Consider the following 18419-nt stretch of genomic DNA (forward strand, 5'->3'; position numbering starts at 1 on the left):
GTCAATTATTTTTTACCATTTTTTTGTTGATAAATTAATTAGAAGTTTAATAACTACTCTGAAAAATGAGTACTAATTAATTAAGTGCGCTAAAGTATCAGCACACTTTATTGAAAAGTATTAGTGCCTAATTTAATTTAATTTTTTTTTCATTTTAGAAATAATTTTTTGTATTCTTTTTAAATGATTTTTATTAATAACTCTTTGCTGATGATATTTAATGAAAAATGTAATTTGTATAAATAAAGTGACGAAAATGTCATTTGAAATACAGTAAGTTAATTTCTTATTCAAACTGGTTGCGGAACATCAAGGTGAATAATGAATAAATCTCCGAATGAATAAATGAATAAATCTCCTGAGCTATTTATCTTGCTCTGTGCATTGCACTAAGCGCCTAAAAAATAATTGAAATCTCCAGAAACTCTCAATAACCATCTCCATGTTGCTTTTGGTTTTTAAGTACGCTATGTGCCCAGTTCAAGATATCATTAATATAATGATTACTGCGTATAAATTGAAACAAAGTGACAAGCTGTTAGCATGCACAAAGATGGTCTTTGCTTAAAAACAATGCTTAAAACTACAATGAGTTTAGCACAGTCAAAGACAATGTCGTTCTAGTCAGAATAAAAAATGTCAGAAAGAGATGAAGATAAAACAACTATGCTCGCTAGACCAAACTAGTATATGAGCAAAGCCAGAATCGTCTCAGACCTGAATACAACAATGAACATATACCAAGTTAGCCGACCAACAATCAGCGAGCTAGTAAAGAAAAACAAATTAATTCGTTGCAACAAAGAAGCCACTAATAAGCATCATAGACCGTCTCAAACAAAGAAAATGGGGCAAAAAAGAGCTGCATGGACAATGAAGAAAAGTAATTTTCTCCATTCTTGATCCGCAAATCAAACTTTAAACTTTTCAATCACAAGAAAAAGATTTTAGCAAGGAGATACAAAATGAAAAACAATATCCTCGTTTTATTATGCTAAAAATTTAAAGAGGAGCAGACTCAATTAGCATACGAGGCTGCATTGATGGATCTTGAACAGACCTGGCGCATTTTTATACAGATTGGCTTAATCAACATTGGTATAGAGAGATGTAAAAAAACTATTTATGGCCTTTTAATCGATGTTTTTGAAGCTGAGTTGATTTGGCAATTTCAACAAGATAACGCTCCTTGCACACACCACGATTAATCAACAATACAAGGAGGAAAAATGGTTGAATCTAGTGCCTTTGCCAACATGCTTACCTGATTTGAATCCTATTGAGAATCTTTAGAGTTAGATGGATAAAAAATTTCAAAAAAGCAAACCCACAAACTTGGTGCAGCTCAAGCATCAATGCAAAAGTCTTGTATCAAAAAAAAAAAAAATAGAATTGTTAGGTCTTGGCAGGAAACGTTAGCTCTTGCTTTCTGCCTTTAGCTCTCGCCCACACTTCCCTAAAGTGGTTTACGGAGCAATTTTCAGCTCTTGCAAAATTATAAGTTTGTAATTAATATAAGCCACTTTCTTTTCTTTTCTACTTTTAGAAATTGATTAGAAAATTTAAAAACTCTGGTGCAAACTACATCATATAAAAAAGATAAAGTTTGAGTTTAAGATTGCCTTTTTTTGGTTACAAAATACAGTTGTTTATTTATTTATTTGTAAATACAGTGATTGACAGTTTTTTATCGGCGATTTTTTAAATAAAATTTATTTTATTTTTTCTTAAATAATGATCTTTTTCAAGTTTATTCACTTACTTCCGTCATGACTATTTTTATTAAAAGCTTTGAAGTCAAAAAAAATATTTTATTGGAAAACTTTCTGACAAGCAGGCACATACACAATACACACTTTGACAAACAAACACAAACACGCATATACACAACACACTTTCTAACAAAGTGCGTATATAAGATTATTTTATTAGCAATAAATTATAATTCAAAGTCTTATATTTGCCTCTTTCTTGCTCCAGCTGTTTTTTTAAATATTTTTGTACATTGTAAACATTTCTTAACAGCAGAATAAACTAAACTAAATATGAAAATATACCTCGGTAACGGATGTTAAATGAGATTGATCGTTTGAATGAGTAATCTTACTTATATCAACTTCACCATTTGTTTGAACAACGACTTTGCATAAAAAAATTGCTTTATCCAAAGTAAAGCCTATAATATTATCAGATGCAACTAGATTTAAAATAGGTCCCTCAACCTGAAACTTGTGAACAACGAATATAGACAGAGTACTGTAATCCACTTTTAAAACTTTCCAAAGAGTGATGTGCGACTCGCTTGTACATGTTATAAAATCAAAACACGAATTATTTTGAGATTGTACTATAGCAACTACAAATCCCCCTTTACAGATTTGTGGCTTCATTTTTAAACCTAAAAATAACAAATTGCTTTCAAAAATATAATAACAAAATATGAAGCAAAGACAGGTGAGAAAGAGAAATAGTAGTAGACCAAAACGAAAATTTGTCTGAACCTAAACATGCCTTCGGTTGATTATTATTTTAACAGACACCTATGTTTCTGTCAAATAGACTATGGAATCAAAAATTTTCAAAGGCAAACACTTTTAAATAAACAAAACGTTGATAACATGAAAGAGGGTGTGGTATTTATAAAGAACGGATATATTTTTGCTGCTTGAAGTTTAATAAAGAAAAACAAAAGAAACAAATATACTTTAACGAGAAAAATTATTAAGACTAATACTGATAGATAAAAATTATTGAACATATAACAGTAATACTTAAGGAAATTAAAAAAAGATAAAAGTGTTTTTTTTTCATAATTAATACCAGTTACCTTTTATTCAAAAAGGTAACTGGCATAATTCAAACTATTTTTTTTATATCAGTCAGCATATTAAAATCCAAACCATTTTATATAAAATTTAATTAGAGCTATACAAAAAAAAAGAAAAAACTTGCCTTTAACAAGTTCTTATTTAAATAAGTAAAAATAAAATAGCACTGTGGAAGATTTTTGTAATACAATGAAAAAAGATTAGCTCGGGAAATTAGGGAAATCAGGAAATTAAAGGCAAACTTTATGGGGTTAAAATTATGTTTTATTTGATGAAGTTATTAGTTTATATTTGGTAAATGGTTGCAATTTGAACCAAAGTTCGACCGAAAATAATATTACAGTAAATATTAATCAAATATTTTGCGGTTTTGATAAAAATCAAAAGTTTTGGTTACAACTGACACACAAGTTCACTGAAATTACTTTTAATGATTCATGAGTAAACAATTTACCTCGGCCATATAATAAAGAGATTTTCCCATTTTTATGAGCAGCTATTAACAATGGTGTCGTTTTATATTAAATTTTTACATAGATTAGTTCCAAACATATGACTGCGTTTTCTTTTTCTGGAAAACATAACAACTGCACTACTCTAAAAAATTTTATAAATAAGGTTAGATCCTATTCAAAACAGAATGATTACTAATGGTTACTTTCAAATAAAAAATAAAGCCCAAATTATGGTAAAATAACGTCAATAATATAAAATCTAGTCGAACCAAGAAGAAGAAAAATTATTATATCACCATTCGTGGGTTCTAAAATAAAATACACACAAAGAATAAAATGTTAAAAGGTTTAGAAATTTTACGTTTAAGTTGTGAAAATATTTTTTATGCTAAAAACAATGTTATTTAAAGTGGCTTTTAAACACTTCTGTCGTAATATTTCAATTTCATGTATCTCTTCATGCATTTTCATTCAACATTTATTAAAGACCAAGATAAGTCTTAGGCTTCGTATGCTTTCTTGTGGTTGTTTATTGTACAAAATGTTATTAGGTACCAAGAAAAAAATGCCGTTTGAAGTACCCAGAACTTTGAGACAGCTAGATAACCACCTGAATGAATTTTACATTTGCATGGTGGGTCAACATGTCTGACTTGCAACGGAGTGCTGCTACATTGACTGACAAATAGTATGACTTGTAATGAGTGCTGCTACATTGACTGAGGGTTTGGTTGGGGCAGGCAGTCTATCAAATAATAATTTAAAAAAATAAATTTCGGTCTTTAAAATTAATTTTTTTAAATAAGAAACCTAAAGCTGACCATTGTGATTATAAGAAAGCTTAGGAGAAGTAGAAGTTAGTCTATCCTAACATTAAGTTATAAGTTTAAGTTATTATATATTATACATATTATATATTATACATTATTAAATATTATACATAAGTTAGTCTATTCTAACATTAAGATCCAAGGTTCAACAATGCCTCTAGCTCAATTAGCGACATTGGTAAGGAAGGAGGCGTCAATTTCAATTGTTCTTCTGTGGTCCTCTGTGATAACCGTAAAGACTTCTGAGAGCACCTTAATTACCACAAAAAAAACTATCAGATGCTAAAGTTTTAGCTTAAGTTTTTACTGTACCTGAAGTAAAAGAGATGATCGTATCAGAACGTCTTCAAAACAAAATGATTAAAAAGGAAAAGAGTCTGGGTCGCACTCAAGCATGCTGTTTTAAATTTTCTGAGAAACAACAGGATTGAAAACTACAAGGAACTGGTTAATTAACCAGGTGATAGTTATCGAGAATTGGGCAGCAAGTTGGTCACCCAAACTGCACTATTTATATTCTCATCTTGACTTCTTCCTTCCAAATCTAGAAAACACGGAGATTTTATCAGGACATAAAGAAGCAATACGAAGGAATACGAGATAATGCCGATGTGCAACTAAATCAGATGTTTGGTCTCAATGGGGTAGGGAATGTCTCTACTTAAAAAAAAGACAATCTAAAGTATATTTCTAAACTTTTGATGTTGATTGTAGTTATATGTTAATTTGCATTTATGTAAGAAAAATGTAACTTTAAATGCCATCATAAAATGTAATAATGTAATGTATTTTAATTAAAATTTGTTGTCTATTGTAATTTCATAGTGTTCAAAATCTATGATCATGTTAACTTACAGCCCTCTTATTTAAACTAATTAACCAATAATATTTATTATTGAGTAACCACATTAAAATAAGAGGGCTGTAAATTTTATTTGAAAATTGTTTAAATAAGAAGGGCTTTTCTAATAATCAAATAACTTGGTTATTTGATTATTAGAAAATGACCTGAAAACGCTTCAATAAGTTCTGAAGACATTAAAGATGGTTGGAATTACGCTGTCAAATATTCTTAGAATTTTAATTACAGGAAAAAGATTTGTTAGCTTATTATTCAATATTAAAATTATAGTATAAAAATATAAAAATATTAGCATGCCCATTAAATTTTTTTGATTAAATATAGCTCAATTACTTTCATGTTTACCACAATTTAATGGCATGCTAACATTTTTATATTTTTTATATTATAATTTTAATATTGAATAATAAGTCAATAAATCTTTTTCCTGTAATTAAAATTCTAAGAATATTTAACAAAGTAATTCCAACCAGCTTTAATGTCTTGAGAACTTATTGAAGCGTTTTCAGATCATTTTCAAATAGTTAAATAACCAAGTTAAAGCCCTTCTTATTTAAATAATTTTCAAATAAAATTTACAGCCCTCTTATTTTAATGTGGTTAAATAATTAATATTATTGATTAATCAAATTAACAAAAGAGGGCTGTAAATTTACATGATCATAGATTTTGACCACTATGAAGTTACAATAGACAAATCTTATTTAAAATACATTACATTATCACATTTTATGTTGGCATTTGAAGTTAAACTTTTTAAACTTTTTAAACTTTTTAAACTTTTTAAAAAATTTTTAAATGCGAGTTGACATAACTTCAATTAACATCAAAAGTATAGAAATATACTTTAGATTGTCTTTTTTAATTTTTCAGATTTTCTAAAAAATTAACAAAAAATTACATAATGATTAAATCATTATGTTGTTATTTGTTATGAAATCAGTATATGTTATTACTTGGTATGAAATCAGTAACCGTTATTATTTGGTACGAATTACACTGACAAACAAATAAAATTTTATTGTGCATATCTTGTTAACTAGGTGGTTTTTTAAAACAAATTAAATATGCTGATTTCAAATATGCAAACCATTTTTCACCATCACGTCAAGTTGTAAAGATATTTGGGTTCAAATCTTTAGTTATTAAGGTAAAGTCCCTAATATTGTCGAAAAAAAAGTTATTCAAAAGTATGTCAACCTGGGTCTCAAAAGAAGCGTATTTTCATAGAGATTAAATGGTATTTGTTTGTAATAAAAATAAGTACTTTTTGTATTATTGCTGAGAAACATTTTGTTAAATTTTTTTAAAAGTCTTTAGCATTTTTTCACATAATTTTTTTTGTCAATAAATTGTAAGTAAAAATATTTATCTTTTCTAAAATCTCTATGAAAATACGCTTCTTTTTAGACCCTGGTTGACATACTTTTGAATAACTTCGTTTTTTTTGAATAAATTTGTTTATCACTGTAATTCGTACCAAATAATAACGGTTACTGTGTTATCAGTGTTATTTATTATGTCATTATTATTATATCAGCACTGGCTGTATGTAATCCGGTATGAAAGGCGACGTGAACGTACTTTTTAAATGCTCCAACGCGGTGCACTTTGGCAAGACCATTAAATCTTCTTCAAGCATCTAAATAATCAGGGAAAAAAATGAAACAAATGAAGTTGCAATGTTACGAAATATTATGAAGTTGCATAAAAATCTTCAATTCCTGATTCCGCAGACAATAAAAAGATGAATGAATGTATTGTATTAAATCAGGAGTTTTGTAATAATCTTTGAAATCATTTACAAAGTGGATTTATTGTAAAAATTGTTAATTAAAACTTTTACCTGCATGGATTTGTTAATGTTGATATAAGCAAAATGCCTTGTTCTTCTTTCAATAAAGCGTACAGCATTTCCTCAATTGGATCATGATGGTAAGATACCACTTTGTGCGAAACAATCGGAAATAGCATTGTCAAAACATTGCCGTGAACGGGTGAAACAATGCGAACTCCCCCATCATCTGCCGTAACTAGTATACGCGACATATGATTGTAATCATTAGACAATGCTTTACAAGGTTTAACTATCTGAACTTTGTTTATATCAGATCCAACTACCGTGAATAACGTATGAAATAAGTTTATATCTAATATGTGCAACGAGAACTTTGACGTATAGTATAAAAGGCGGGAGTTGATTAAAAAAACTTGACCAATAGAGTCTGCAGCATCAAATCGATGTGTTTCTTGAAATGTTTCAAATCTCCATAAACGTATTGTTGAGTCTTCGGAAGCCGATATAAGTATGTCTTCGCAGGGATGAACATCTAGTTTTATTACTTTAGCTGTGTGGCCGTTAAAGCAGCCAACATATGGGCATGTTTTCATAGATACATTCCAAACCTTTATTGATCCATCCCATAAAGCTATAGAAATAAAGTATCATTTATCAATTATGAATATATATATATATATATATATATATATATATATATATATATATATATATATATATATATATATATATATATATATATATATATATATATATATATATATATATATAATAATGTAATTGTCATTTAATCCATTTAATGAAACAAGTTCTGTGATTAAGCCTAATTTTGCATATAATATACAGTTGTAGTACATATTATACAAATTATTTGATCATGTATAAAATTAATTAAACAGGTAATTAAAATTAAACGAAGGACAAAATGTTATTTAGCAATTACAATTCGATTAAGTAATTAAGCTATAAATAATAAAATGAATAAAAATGTGAAGGAGAAATAACAATTATAAAAACATTTTTCTTTTTTTTAATCTAACTTATTTTAATTTAAAATAAAAATTTTAAATCTAATATATTAAAAAGTATATATAAAAAAATAGATTCTATTCAAATTCCATTTTTTTGGATTTATTATTTATGATAATATATAAGTCATTTAAAAAAAAAACCGAATCAAAGGAAACCGAATCCTTAGGAAAAAAAAAAATTCTAAAGCAATCAAACCCTGGGTTCAATTTCTGTTGCACAGGTTTACATAAAAATATTTAATCTTGTAAATAGATAAGTTTTTACCAGTCAAAAAATACTCTCTTTGTAAGTATGTTAAACACGTACTGAATAAGAAACCATTCAGATTTTTTATTGTCATTATAGTATCCAAGTTTCTGGAATCTAGAAAGTAAATCAGATTCCCAGTCAAAGCAACAGTCAGCTGCTTCTCCTCAACAAACTCTAAATAATGTACCCATGATTTTTTATTGGAAAATTCTAGATGTACTTCCTTTATCAACTGAGGTGGGTTATGAGTATTTTCATTTAACTTCCATTGTTGAACAAATCCGATGCCTCCAGTCACAATCTGGTTTGTTTTCTCGTTATATTTCATGCAAAGAATTGAATACCCTAATTGCAGTATACTTTGTTCTTGAAAAAGCGGTCCAAATGTTCGTATGGTTAGATCTTTACAAAATGCAAATATAAGGTTACTTGATGGAACGTAAACAGCATTGGTAACTAGAGAACCTAACTTTTTTCGTCTTTTTCTAAATCGAAAATCGTCTTTTTCTATAAGCCACGAACACAAACCGTTCTCATCTCTGCTACCATAAAAAGCAATATAGTTTACATTTGATTTTGTCTCAGCGTATAAACTGCATTGAACCGGCTCTGAATTAGTTAATACAGTATTTGTCTGAAGCCCATACGGCATATTGACAAGCTTAGAATCATTTGAATGAACTTTGTTGTATTCAACAGCCGTCTTTACTTCATTCATAGTTAGGATTTTTATACGATGGAAAAGTTGAAGCTTAGAATCAATTTCTTCCATTCCACTTAGTTCCTTTAATATTTAATATTTTACTAAAATATAGATTTTTAAACTTTAAAATTATTCTGACAGAATATCTTTTGACAAGTGACATCAAAATAGTTCATTATATGGCAACAAATTAGTATCTTTAAAAGCATTTTGTAAGTTGAAATAAATGACGTCAAATATGTAAAAGCCAAGAGAATTAAGAATGCCAAATGTAAAACAGATCACTGGGTTTATTTATTTTTTATTTTTCGTGCTGGATTCATTTTTTTTATAATTAGTAAAAGTCATTTTAATTTTTTGAATGAATGTTTTTTGTTTAATTTTTTGTTGCTATAAATTTGCTTTTTTCTTCCTAATTTTATATATATTTTTTTTTTAGCAGACAAACAAAAAAGATAAGCAGGAAAAAAGCAACTATAGTTATTCAAAGGTTTAAAAATATATATCACATGTGTTTATATATATATATATATATATATATATATATATATATATATATATATATATATATATATATATATATTTAATTTACTTTAAGGCTAATATATTTTTAATTTACTTTATCTCTCTCTCTCTCTCTCTCTCTCTCTCTCTATATATATATATATATATATATATATATATATATATATATATATATATATATATATATATATATATATATATATATATATATATATATAGTCGTACGAACTTGTGACGTTCCACGGACGTCTGTGCTTGCTGGGTATAACTTGAGATTTGCTCTAGATTGCCGAATATCAAAGAGTTAACATCTCATGAACCATAAATAACACAGGCCAACAAAAAAAAATTTTTTTTCTGGTGCCGAGCAAACAATTTGTTTTTTGTATAGCATTTCTCATTTTGATTTCAAATGTGCAACTCTTTTTTTACCATCACGTCAAGTTGTAAAGATATTTACGTTCAAATCTTAAGTATTTAGGGTAAAGTCCCTAATATTGTCGAAAAAAAAGTTATTCGAAAGTATGTCAACCTGGGTCTCAAAAGAAGCGTATTTTCATAGAGATTTTAGAAAACATAAATATTTTTCCTTAAAATTTATTAACAAAAAAGTTATGTAAAAAAATGCTTAAGACGCTTAAAAAATTTCAACAGAATGTTATTCAGCAATAATACAAAAAATACTTATTTTTGATACAAATGAATAACATTTTAAAAATCTCTATGAAAATATGCTTCTTTTGAGACCCAGGTTGACATACTTTTGAACAATTTTTTTTTCGACGATTTTAGGGGCTTTACCCTAAATACTTAAGATTTGAACCCAAATATCTTTACAACTTGACGTGATGGTAAAAAAAAAGTTGCATATTTGAAATCAAAATGAGATATGCTATACAAAAAACAAATTGTTTGCTCGGCACCAAAAACAAAAATATTTTTTGTTGACCTGTGTAATTAAACAAAAAATTTTTTTGTTGACCTGTGTAATTGCAAAAACAAGATGGCGAATTTTTGAAAAATGAAAGACAACCTTCGCAAAGATCAATTAATGAGACTGAGCCAAAGAAAAAGCCATTTCAGCACACGAGTTAAAGAAGATTTAAATTTACCAATTAGTGTTTCTCAAAGCCAAATTATGTGTGGCTGGAGAAAAAACAATTTATTTCAAAGATTAGTTCCACTAATCTTGACTTAAGTTCATCAGAGAGCATTCAGATAAGCCTCGACAATTTTGGGCAAGTATTCTTAGGTCAAACGAAAGTAAATTTGAAATAAAAACCGCAAAACGTCGCTCAATGGATGCCAAACCGCAAAACGTCGCCAAATGTAAAGGGGGTCAGGCAAAGCACATAAAAATATTGCAATAAAACCTACAGTAAAAGGGTTAGTAAGTAAAGAGGCTCTGTCATAGTTTGGGGCTATTTTTTATTGAAGGCGTTGGTATATTATAATTCGTTGATGGTAAGTTAACTGCTTAAGGCTATTTTGATATTATAAAAAAATTTATTAGGTTCAGCACGATAACGACCCCAAACATACTGCTGAAATTACAAAGAACTTAACCCAATGATATATCTTTAGGATGTATTCGACCACAAGTTACCCTAAAACGAAAGAGGTTATAAAACTCAATTTAAAGGTGCTTTGAAGAGGGAAATCAATCAATCAATTCATATAGTCTGAAATAGTTGTTACATTCACGGAAGTTTACAAATAGTACATGTACTAATCTTAAGTAAAAACCTTGTTGGAAAGCGATTAACTGCCTTGAGATGTCATTAAAAAAGTTGTTAAAATGCTTAACCGATTGCTCGAGGTCATCAAATCACGAAGTTTTCAAAGCCTTTATTAGTTGCTTTTTCAATAATTATTATAACGTTTACAATAATTATAATTTTTTATTTATAAAAATTTATAAACAAAAATGTTATATTTATAACATTTATAACAAATATAACAATTAATTTTCTGTAATTTTTCTTTGTTGTCAATTTCCGTTTGTGTTATTAAGAAACTAATTACATATTTTAGGTTCTTTTTATTTACTTTTTATTTACTTTTTATTTATATAACTTAATTAGCATTGATAAAATACTGTATAAATGTATTAGTATTATTAAAATAAAACATGTTTTATTTAAAAAAAAAATAACATTATTTTGTTTATTTTATCTTCGAAATATTAAAATAAGGGTTTTCAACATATATTTATTTAGATAATTACTTTTCATTAATTTTATATATTTATTTTAAACTTCTTGGATATTTAACTTCTATTATAATGGCTCTTGAAAATTCTTATTTATGTAGGTTTACTCGAGGATGGCTGACGCGTCACTTTTATAAGAAGCTCCTTAATGAGGTTGCAACTCAAAACAATTTTCATTGAATAACTAAATTTAGTTCGATTATTTCATTAATTGTTTTATTTATTAACTGTTTTATTTATTAACTTTGTTACTTTTGATTCAAAATTTGTTACCTTTAGGATACTATAAAGAGTATTATGTTTTAAACTTCTAGCATCTGTTTTGTACTTTTTTTATTATTTAAAACAAAAAACAGAGCAAGGAAATGAAAAAGCGTTTGAAAGATATCATCAGTTCATATAAAGTTCACATACAAGAAATTGCAAGCCGTCACGAAACACCTGTTGAGTTGGAAATTAATCTTTATGAAATCTATCTCTACGTTGTAACCTTAAGAAGTGATTCTTAGAGAATCTTAAGTTAGTTAAATTAGTTGAAGATTTTAACAAAGTTTATAGATCTAAAATTTAAATCACTGTTTAGATTACGAAAAAGAGTACAACATTGCAGCATCTCAAAAAGAAAACAAACTATTGAAATTCAATGACATTATGAGTTTTTTTGAAAGACTTAACCTTCATCCAACTCAATCAGAAATTATTTTTGCAGCAAAAAAAGTTTTACCAGGTGAAATTGTATTTTTGTAAATATTAAAATTACGCATAACAGCTTTTTTATTTTAACTAAGAGCCCTAATCTTTTTAATCTTGTTAAAGAAAAATAAAAACTTATATTTAAATTTAAAGAAAAGAATTACAAAGATGTCGGTTACACTAGCGAAGATATAGTAAATATAGTAATGCATATTTATCCCCCGGCCGGTGCACATTTAAAGAACACTCGTAAATCGACCTGGCTAAATCCTATTGTTGACAATGAAAATGCAATTTTGAGAAAGTTTTTTAAAAAAAGAAAAAGCAAAAAAATACTTAGTACGTTTTATACTTTCTAACTGTGTGTGTGAGCCCTAATCTTTTTAATCTTATATATATATATATATATATATATATATATATATATATATATATATATATATATATATATATATATATATATATATATGTATATATATATATATATATGTATATATATATATATATATATATATATATATATATGTATATATATATATATATATATATATATATATATATATATATATATATATATATATATATATATATATATATATATATATATATATATATATATGTTTCTGTTTGCAGAAAAAACGATGCAAATAATCTCAAGCGACATGAAGAATAACGCAATCGAAACAAGCAGTGAAAACAAAGAAGTACTAAATGAACAATAGTGTATTAAAACTTTAAATAAAGTAAAAATATCTAGTGATAAAAAATATTAAACAATTTTTTTTGTAAATATTAAATTTTTATTTAAAAAATATTTTTTAATTTTGTATATATTCATTCAAGAAATGAGTATTTATTTAAAATTTTATTTTGAAACAAACGAGTGCAAAGTTTAAGGTGGTTCATCACAAAAAAAAAGTTAATAAATTTTTTTTTTTGAGAAAAAATATTATCCTATCTGATAGAAAATTTTAGTCACATTTAATTTTTTGAAAAAGAATATACCTTTCGTTTTATATTTTTTGTGATATTTAACCTTTTAGTAGGTGCATAAACAAATAAGTCTTTAGCAACGCCTTAGTTACCGTTTTGGATAAACCCAAACCTATCTAGTTCATTGCTAAGATTATGTTATATTAGGTCTTTCAATTATATATATTTTTCTGAATCTGTTATGTGAAATATAACTAATCTTAAACTGCATTATGGGATATTTTAAAACACAAATGTTGTTTAACAGTGTTGTTGTTAGAGTTAAGCTTTTACTTGTATTAAATAGTTTTCTGTGATTTTCATATTGTTTTACAATAGTAAGAATGTATCACGAGGAAAAAAACGTCGTAACATGTTTTATAAAAAGAAAGAAAACAACTCACTTTCTGAAAAGGATAACACTTCTAAATTCAATAGCCTTAGAGGAGCTAAAATTAAATCCAGATTGCACTCATGTTGTTATGACAATGAGAACTACAATATTATTATGAACCTTAAACTATTGAAGTTATTTTTAAAAGACTGTTTCTGTTGTCCAGAATGTAGCTCAAGTGATATTAGTTTGGTTGACAAGCTTTCATCTAGAATGGGATATGCACATAAGTTAAGCTTGACTTGTAATGCATGCAAATTTAATAAAGAAACTTATACATCCACTGAATGTGTTAATATCAATAAAGTTCAAGGTCGAATAAAATTTGAAATAAATATTCGAGCTGTAGCTTCTTTTCGAGAAATTGGTAGGGGACACGAATCATTAGTCAATTTTTCACGATGTATGAATATGTTTTCAATTCAGCGCAAAACGTATAATTCCATTTCAGAATCTTTACATGGAGCTTATGAAAATGCTGCAAAACAAAGTATGAAAAAAGCTACTCATCAGATCAAAGAAAATATGTTTGAGCTTACTAACCCATATCCATTATGTTGTGTATCAGTAGATGGTACATGGCAGAAACGTAAATTTAATTCGATGAACGGATTAGTCACAGCAATAAATGCAGGAAAATGTATCAACATACATGTCTTGTCAAAGCATTGCAAAAAATGTGCAACTTATGATGCATTGAAAAAAAATAATATTAATTTTGACTATGATAAAAAAAGTCGTGATCATTTATCAAGTGGAAAATGTTCCATAAATCATACAAAATCTTCTTGCTCAATGGAAGCAGTAGGCGCAATTGAAATGTTTCGGCGTTCAATTGAAAAGCATGGTTTAATTTATAATCAATACCTTGGAGATGGTGATACCTCATCATATAAAGAAGTAGTTAAAAGTAACCCATATGAGAAATATAGTATCATTCCAGAAAAGTTAGAGTGCGTAGGTCATGTCCAGAAGCGCCTTGGGACAAGACTACGAAATCTGGTCAAAGAATATAAAGGAACATTGACGCCTTTATCGGGGAAAGGAAAATTAACCAAAAAAAATATTAATTCAATGCAGAATTACTATGGAATGGCCATACGTAGCAATAAAAATGCAATCTACAGTATGAAGAAGTCGATTTTGGCAATATTATGGCATTGCACTGAATTTGATGATGATAAATACCGCCACCAATTTTGCCCAACAGGTAGTGCGAGTTGGTGCAAGTACAAGAAACTGGAAACAAATGGGACATATAGACCAAATATTAATTTTGCAATGTGGATCTACCTAATACTTCGCCCAGTTTTTTTAGAATTGTCTTCCGATGAGTTGTTAAAAAAGTGTTTGCACGGTCAAACTCAGAATTCAAATGAGGCACTGAATCATATAATTTGGATCAAATGTCCAAAAAATATCTATGTTAGTAGAACCATATTAGAACTTGGTGTTTATTCAGCTATACTGGAGTTTAATGAAGTATCTTTTGGTGTAGACTTATTCTTTAAACAATATGGAATTTTATGTAGTCAACCTTTTTTTAAACTTTCATATGGCAGAGATAGTTCAAGAGTTAAAACTTTAGACAAAAAATTGACTGATGTTGCAAAACAACGCAGAAAAACCATAAGAACTATTAAAAAAAGATTTATTGACATTGAAGATTCAAATCAGGTTACAAAAAGTTATTCTGCAGGAGCTTTTTAAGATATTTTATTTTTAAAATGGTTTTTATGACACATCGAATTTTTCTTCGTTTTTCTTCACTTCAAACATCATAACTCGGTCAAAAATTTATTAATTCACTTGAAAATTTCAGGAAATGTTCCTAATAATAATCTCTAGAGGATGAGCGAAGCAGTTTTTTATTTTGTTGTATATTTATGTGACTGTTTTACTAAAATGCAAAAAAAAATCGAAAAAATAACAACTTTTAATAAAATATTCACAAAAATGAATCAAAAATGAGTTTTATCTTCATTAATTCAATTTTTTTTCGCTCATCCTCTAGTACTATATGTATAGAAAAGGTTTGAAAATTTTTATTCAAAATGAACTAGGTTTTCTTGAGTTATTAGGTTTGAGGTTTGCTATGATTTTTCCTCGAAATGTACCTATTTTTGTTAAATAAGTAAAAAAAATTAAGCAAGATTACAAAATTTTTGAAATTTTTTTTTATGAGTTGCTGTAAATAATAGTTTGTTTGCAATTAAAAGCAAAAAAATAAATTTTTTCAAAAAAATTTTAAAAAAAACTTTTCAAACAGCCAATAGAGTAGTTAAGAAAAATCGTTGTAACTAACGAAAGCATGCGTAACTATGCGCACTATTCAGCATTAACCGTAGTATTAATATTAAGATAAATCAAGTCATTTCGTTTGTTTACTTAACCAATAAGTTATAATTTAAATTTTATTAATAAAAAGAAAAACAGGTAAGGAAAACTAGTGTTTAATTTAAATGAAAAACAAAATTTAATTATTTACTTAATTGGATTTTAGCGCCATAAAAAGGCAATATTTAGGCGGAGCTGAAAAAAGAAAATTACATGAAAAGAAGATGAAAGAAGCTGCAAAAGGACAAATGTCATTGCTAGGATTTATTGACAAACCATCGACATCAACTTCAACCTCTTCAGCGCTATCATAATTAAATTATGGTGGTAATAATACTGATATGCAGGAGGCCACAAATGCAAATGCAATGCTAATAAACTAAGGGAGTTTTAATGCATTGGAAGAAGAGTCAATTCCTATTCCTATTGAGTCTAATTGTAATTTTAACTACGACTCTTTTAGTAATAATCCTGCCGACTGGAAATCCTCTGAGGAACTAATATCTTATTTCGTCGAAAAAGAATATATCCCACAAAATGTGAAATTTTACAATGCAGAATTTATAAATTCTACGGAGCAGGTAATCGGAAATAATCAGCGTTTTCTTTCAAAATCAATGTTTAAACGTAAAATGATAAATGGTAAAGAAGTAGATCGTACTTGGTTAATTTTTTCTCCAAAGACCAAGATGTTGTATTGTGCCACAATATAAGATGTTGCGATTGCTACAATACAACATCTTGTATTGTGGAGAAAAAATTAAACAAGTACGATCAACTTCTTTATCATTAAATCCCACTATTAACATTGCAGTTAATGTAGAAGAAATTATTTTCTCTTACATTAACTGAAATGTTAATAGTGGGATTTAATGATTGGAAAAATGCCGCATTGCGATTGTTATCACATGAAAATAGTCATTTACATTCTCGTTCCTTTCAGAGTTGGTATACTCGATCAAAAAAGCAGGGTTTAAATTTTTGTAAATTATGTGAATCTCAATGTGACCATTGGAAAAAAGTTTTGTAAAGAATTATAGATGTTATTTTATTTTCGAAAATGAACTGATTCACTTCCATGACCACGTAAACATTCAGATTGGTCAGAACAAACCAAATGCAGAAGTAAACAATTAAAAAATTTTAAAGATATTCTATTTAAAAAATGTTATACAATCATGGCAATTGCTTTTAGGATATATTTAACAATAGCGTGTGGCGTCTGCGAAGGTGAAAAATTCTTTTCGAAGTTAGCGCTTATTAAAAATCAAAAATGTTCTCTTATGAGCCAAGATCGATTAAATGCATTAAGCATTATATGCATCGAACATGATTTTGTAAAAGAATTAAATTATGCAGAATTGATTTCTAAATTTACAGCAGCAAAAGCAAGAAAAATAGATATATAAAAAAACCAAATACTTATAGTTTATGAATAATTTGTTTTTCCGTGTGTAATTGTTTGAAAATAAAGTACATTTACCAATTTTCATTTTTTATTTTTAAATTTTTTAAATGAGTAGTGATAGTGAGTAGAACAAAAATAATTGCATGTATTGTATATAAGGGAAGCCCCTAAACATAAAGTGCCTAGAGGCCCCAGACGCCCTTAATCCGGCACTGCACCATCAAATAAATTTTGAAATTGGCTGAATACATCACACTGTTTAATTTGAATTAAAGTTTCTGCTTACGGTGAATAAGATTTATGAAACATTCAAACATCTTCAAATAAAATAAGAAAAGAAGTTGAAAGTAAAAAAAGAAAAAGACCTTAGATTAAGAAAAAAAAAACTAATTTTCTTATTGATTTAATATAATTTAAACTTTCAATACTATTTAATACTAACAATACTAATTTAGTATTGTTAGTATTAAAAGTTAAAAAATTTAAACTTTTAGTACTACTAAAGGTTTAATTTTTTTATGAAGTGTTATGTTTTTAGTTTTATTTGGGAGTATCCGTGAAAATTTATTTTTAGAATATATGCGATTATGTAGATTTTGCTTTAACAGATTTCATATGCTAGATCCAGGTTCGAAACGAGCTTTGGACATATTTTCGCGTCACGGTAAGGAAGGAGGCGTGAACATTCTTATTAAATGCGCTTCCGCGGTGCTCTGTGACAAGACCGTTAGGTCTTCTTTGGGCACCTAAATAACAAACAAACAAAAAAAAAAATGCAAACAAAATAGTTGTGCCAAACAATAATCTGTTTCTGAATCTAATATTGACAGCTCTCCTTACACAGTTTAAAAAAAACAATCCTTTCTACACATATACAGTCACGATCAAAAGTTTGGAACATTTTATAAAAAACCACAATTTTTATTAAATCATTAATTTATTTTATCAAAATATATTAGTAACCATTACACTTGACAAAAATAATATCTTTGAAACATTAGTAAATGTTTGTGAATTGAATAATTGAAGATAATACTTACTATGATGTCCTTTAGCATTTAAACAATTAGCTAAGCGAGTAGGCATAGAGTAAATTAACTTTCTCAAATATTTAGGAGTCA

The 18419-nt window shown here is 27.4% G+C and overlaps 3 protein-coding genes across 13 annotated transcripts in view; 1 reads left to right on the forward strand and 2 right to left on the reverse strand.

Moving 5' to 3' along the window:
- Nucleotides 1-3425, reverse strand: part of LOC100211484 (uncharacterized) — a 17216-nt gene extending 13791 nt beyond the window's left edge. For all 8 annotated transcript variants that reach the window (XM_065813188.1, XM_065813187.1, XM_065813186.1 and 5 more), the window contains exons 1-2: nt 3283-3425; nt 2058-2398 (exon numbers count right to left, since the gene is read on the reverse strand). In XM_065813188.1, coding sequence (XP_065669260.1) covers nt 2058-2390 — 333 coding nt within the window. In that variant the 5' untranslated portion in view covers nt 2391-2398; nt 3283-3425. The remainder of the gene's footprint in view (nt 1-2057; nt 2399-3282) is intronic.
- Nucleotides 3426-6400: 2975 nt separating this feature from the next.
- On the reverse strand, nt 6401-8966 carry LOC100211484 (uncharacterized). The gene is made up of 3 exons (XM_065813189.1): nt 8070-8966; nt 6822-7404; nt 6401-6617 (listed from the first exon to the last, which is right to left on the reverse strand). The coding sequence occupies exons 1-3, from the start codon at nt 8824-8826 to the stop codon at nt 6599-6601; spliced, it is 1359 nt and encodes a 452-aa protein (XP_065669261.1). The 5' UTR covers nt 8827-8966; the 3' UTR covers nt 6401-6598.
- Nucleotides 8958-12970, forward strand: LOC136088716 (uncharacterized). Of its 4 annotated transcripts, none has more exons than XR_010642427.1 (7): nt 8960-9045; nt 9197-9247; nt 11596-11647; nt 11851-12013; nt 12078-12221; nt 12341-12526; nt 12821-12969. XR_010642427.1 is itself a non-coding variant. In XM_065813190.1 (7 exons), exons 1-7 carry the CDS (start codon nt 9020-9022, stop codon nt 12907-12909), a joined length of 690 nt encoding a protein of 229 aa, XP_065669262.1. In that variant the 5' UTR covers nt 8960-9019; the 3' UTR covers nt 12910-12969. The 4 variants fall into 4 exon arrangements, 2 of the variants coding, with proteins under 2 accessions (XP_065669263.1, XP_065669262.1); XM_065813190.1 differs by having other exon boundaries at nt 11851-11992; XM_065813191.1 differs by lacking the exon at nt 12341-12526 and having other exon boundaries at nt 8958-9045; nt 11851-11992; nt 12821-12970.
- The last annotated feature ends 5449 nt before the right edge of the window (nt 12971-18419 follow it).

Source organism: Hydra vulgaris, chromosome 12 (genome assembly GCF_038396675.1).
Source record: "Hydra vulgaris chromosome 12, alternate assembly HydraT2T_AEP".
NCBI lineage: Eukaryota > Metazoa > Cnidaria > Hydrozoa > Anthoathecata > Hydridae > Hydra > Hydra vulgaris.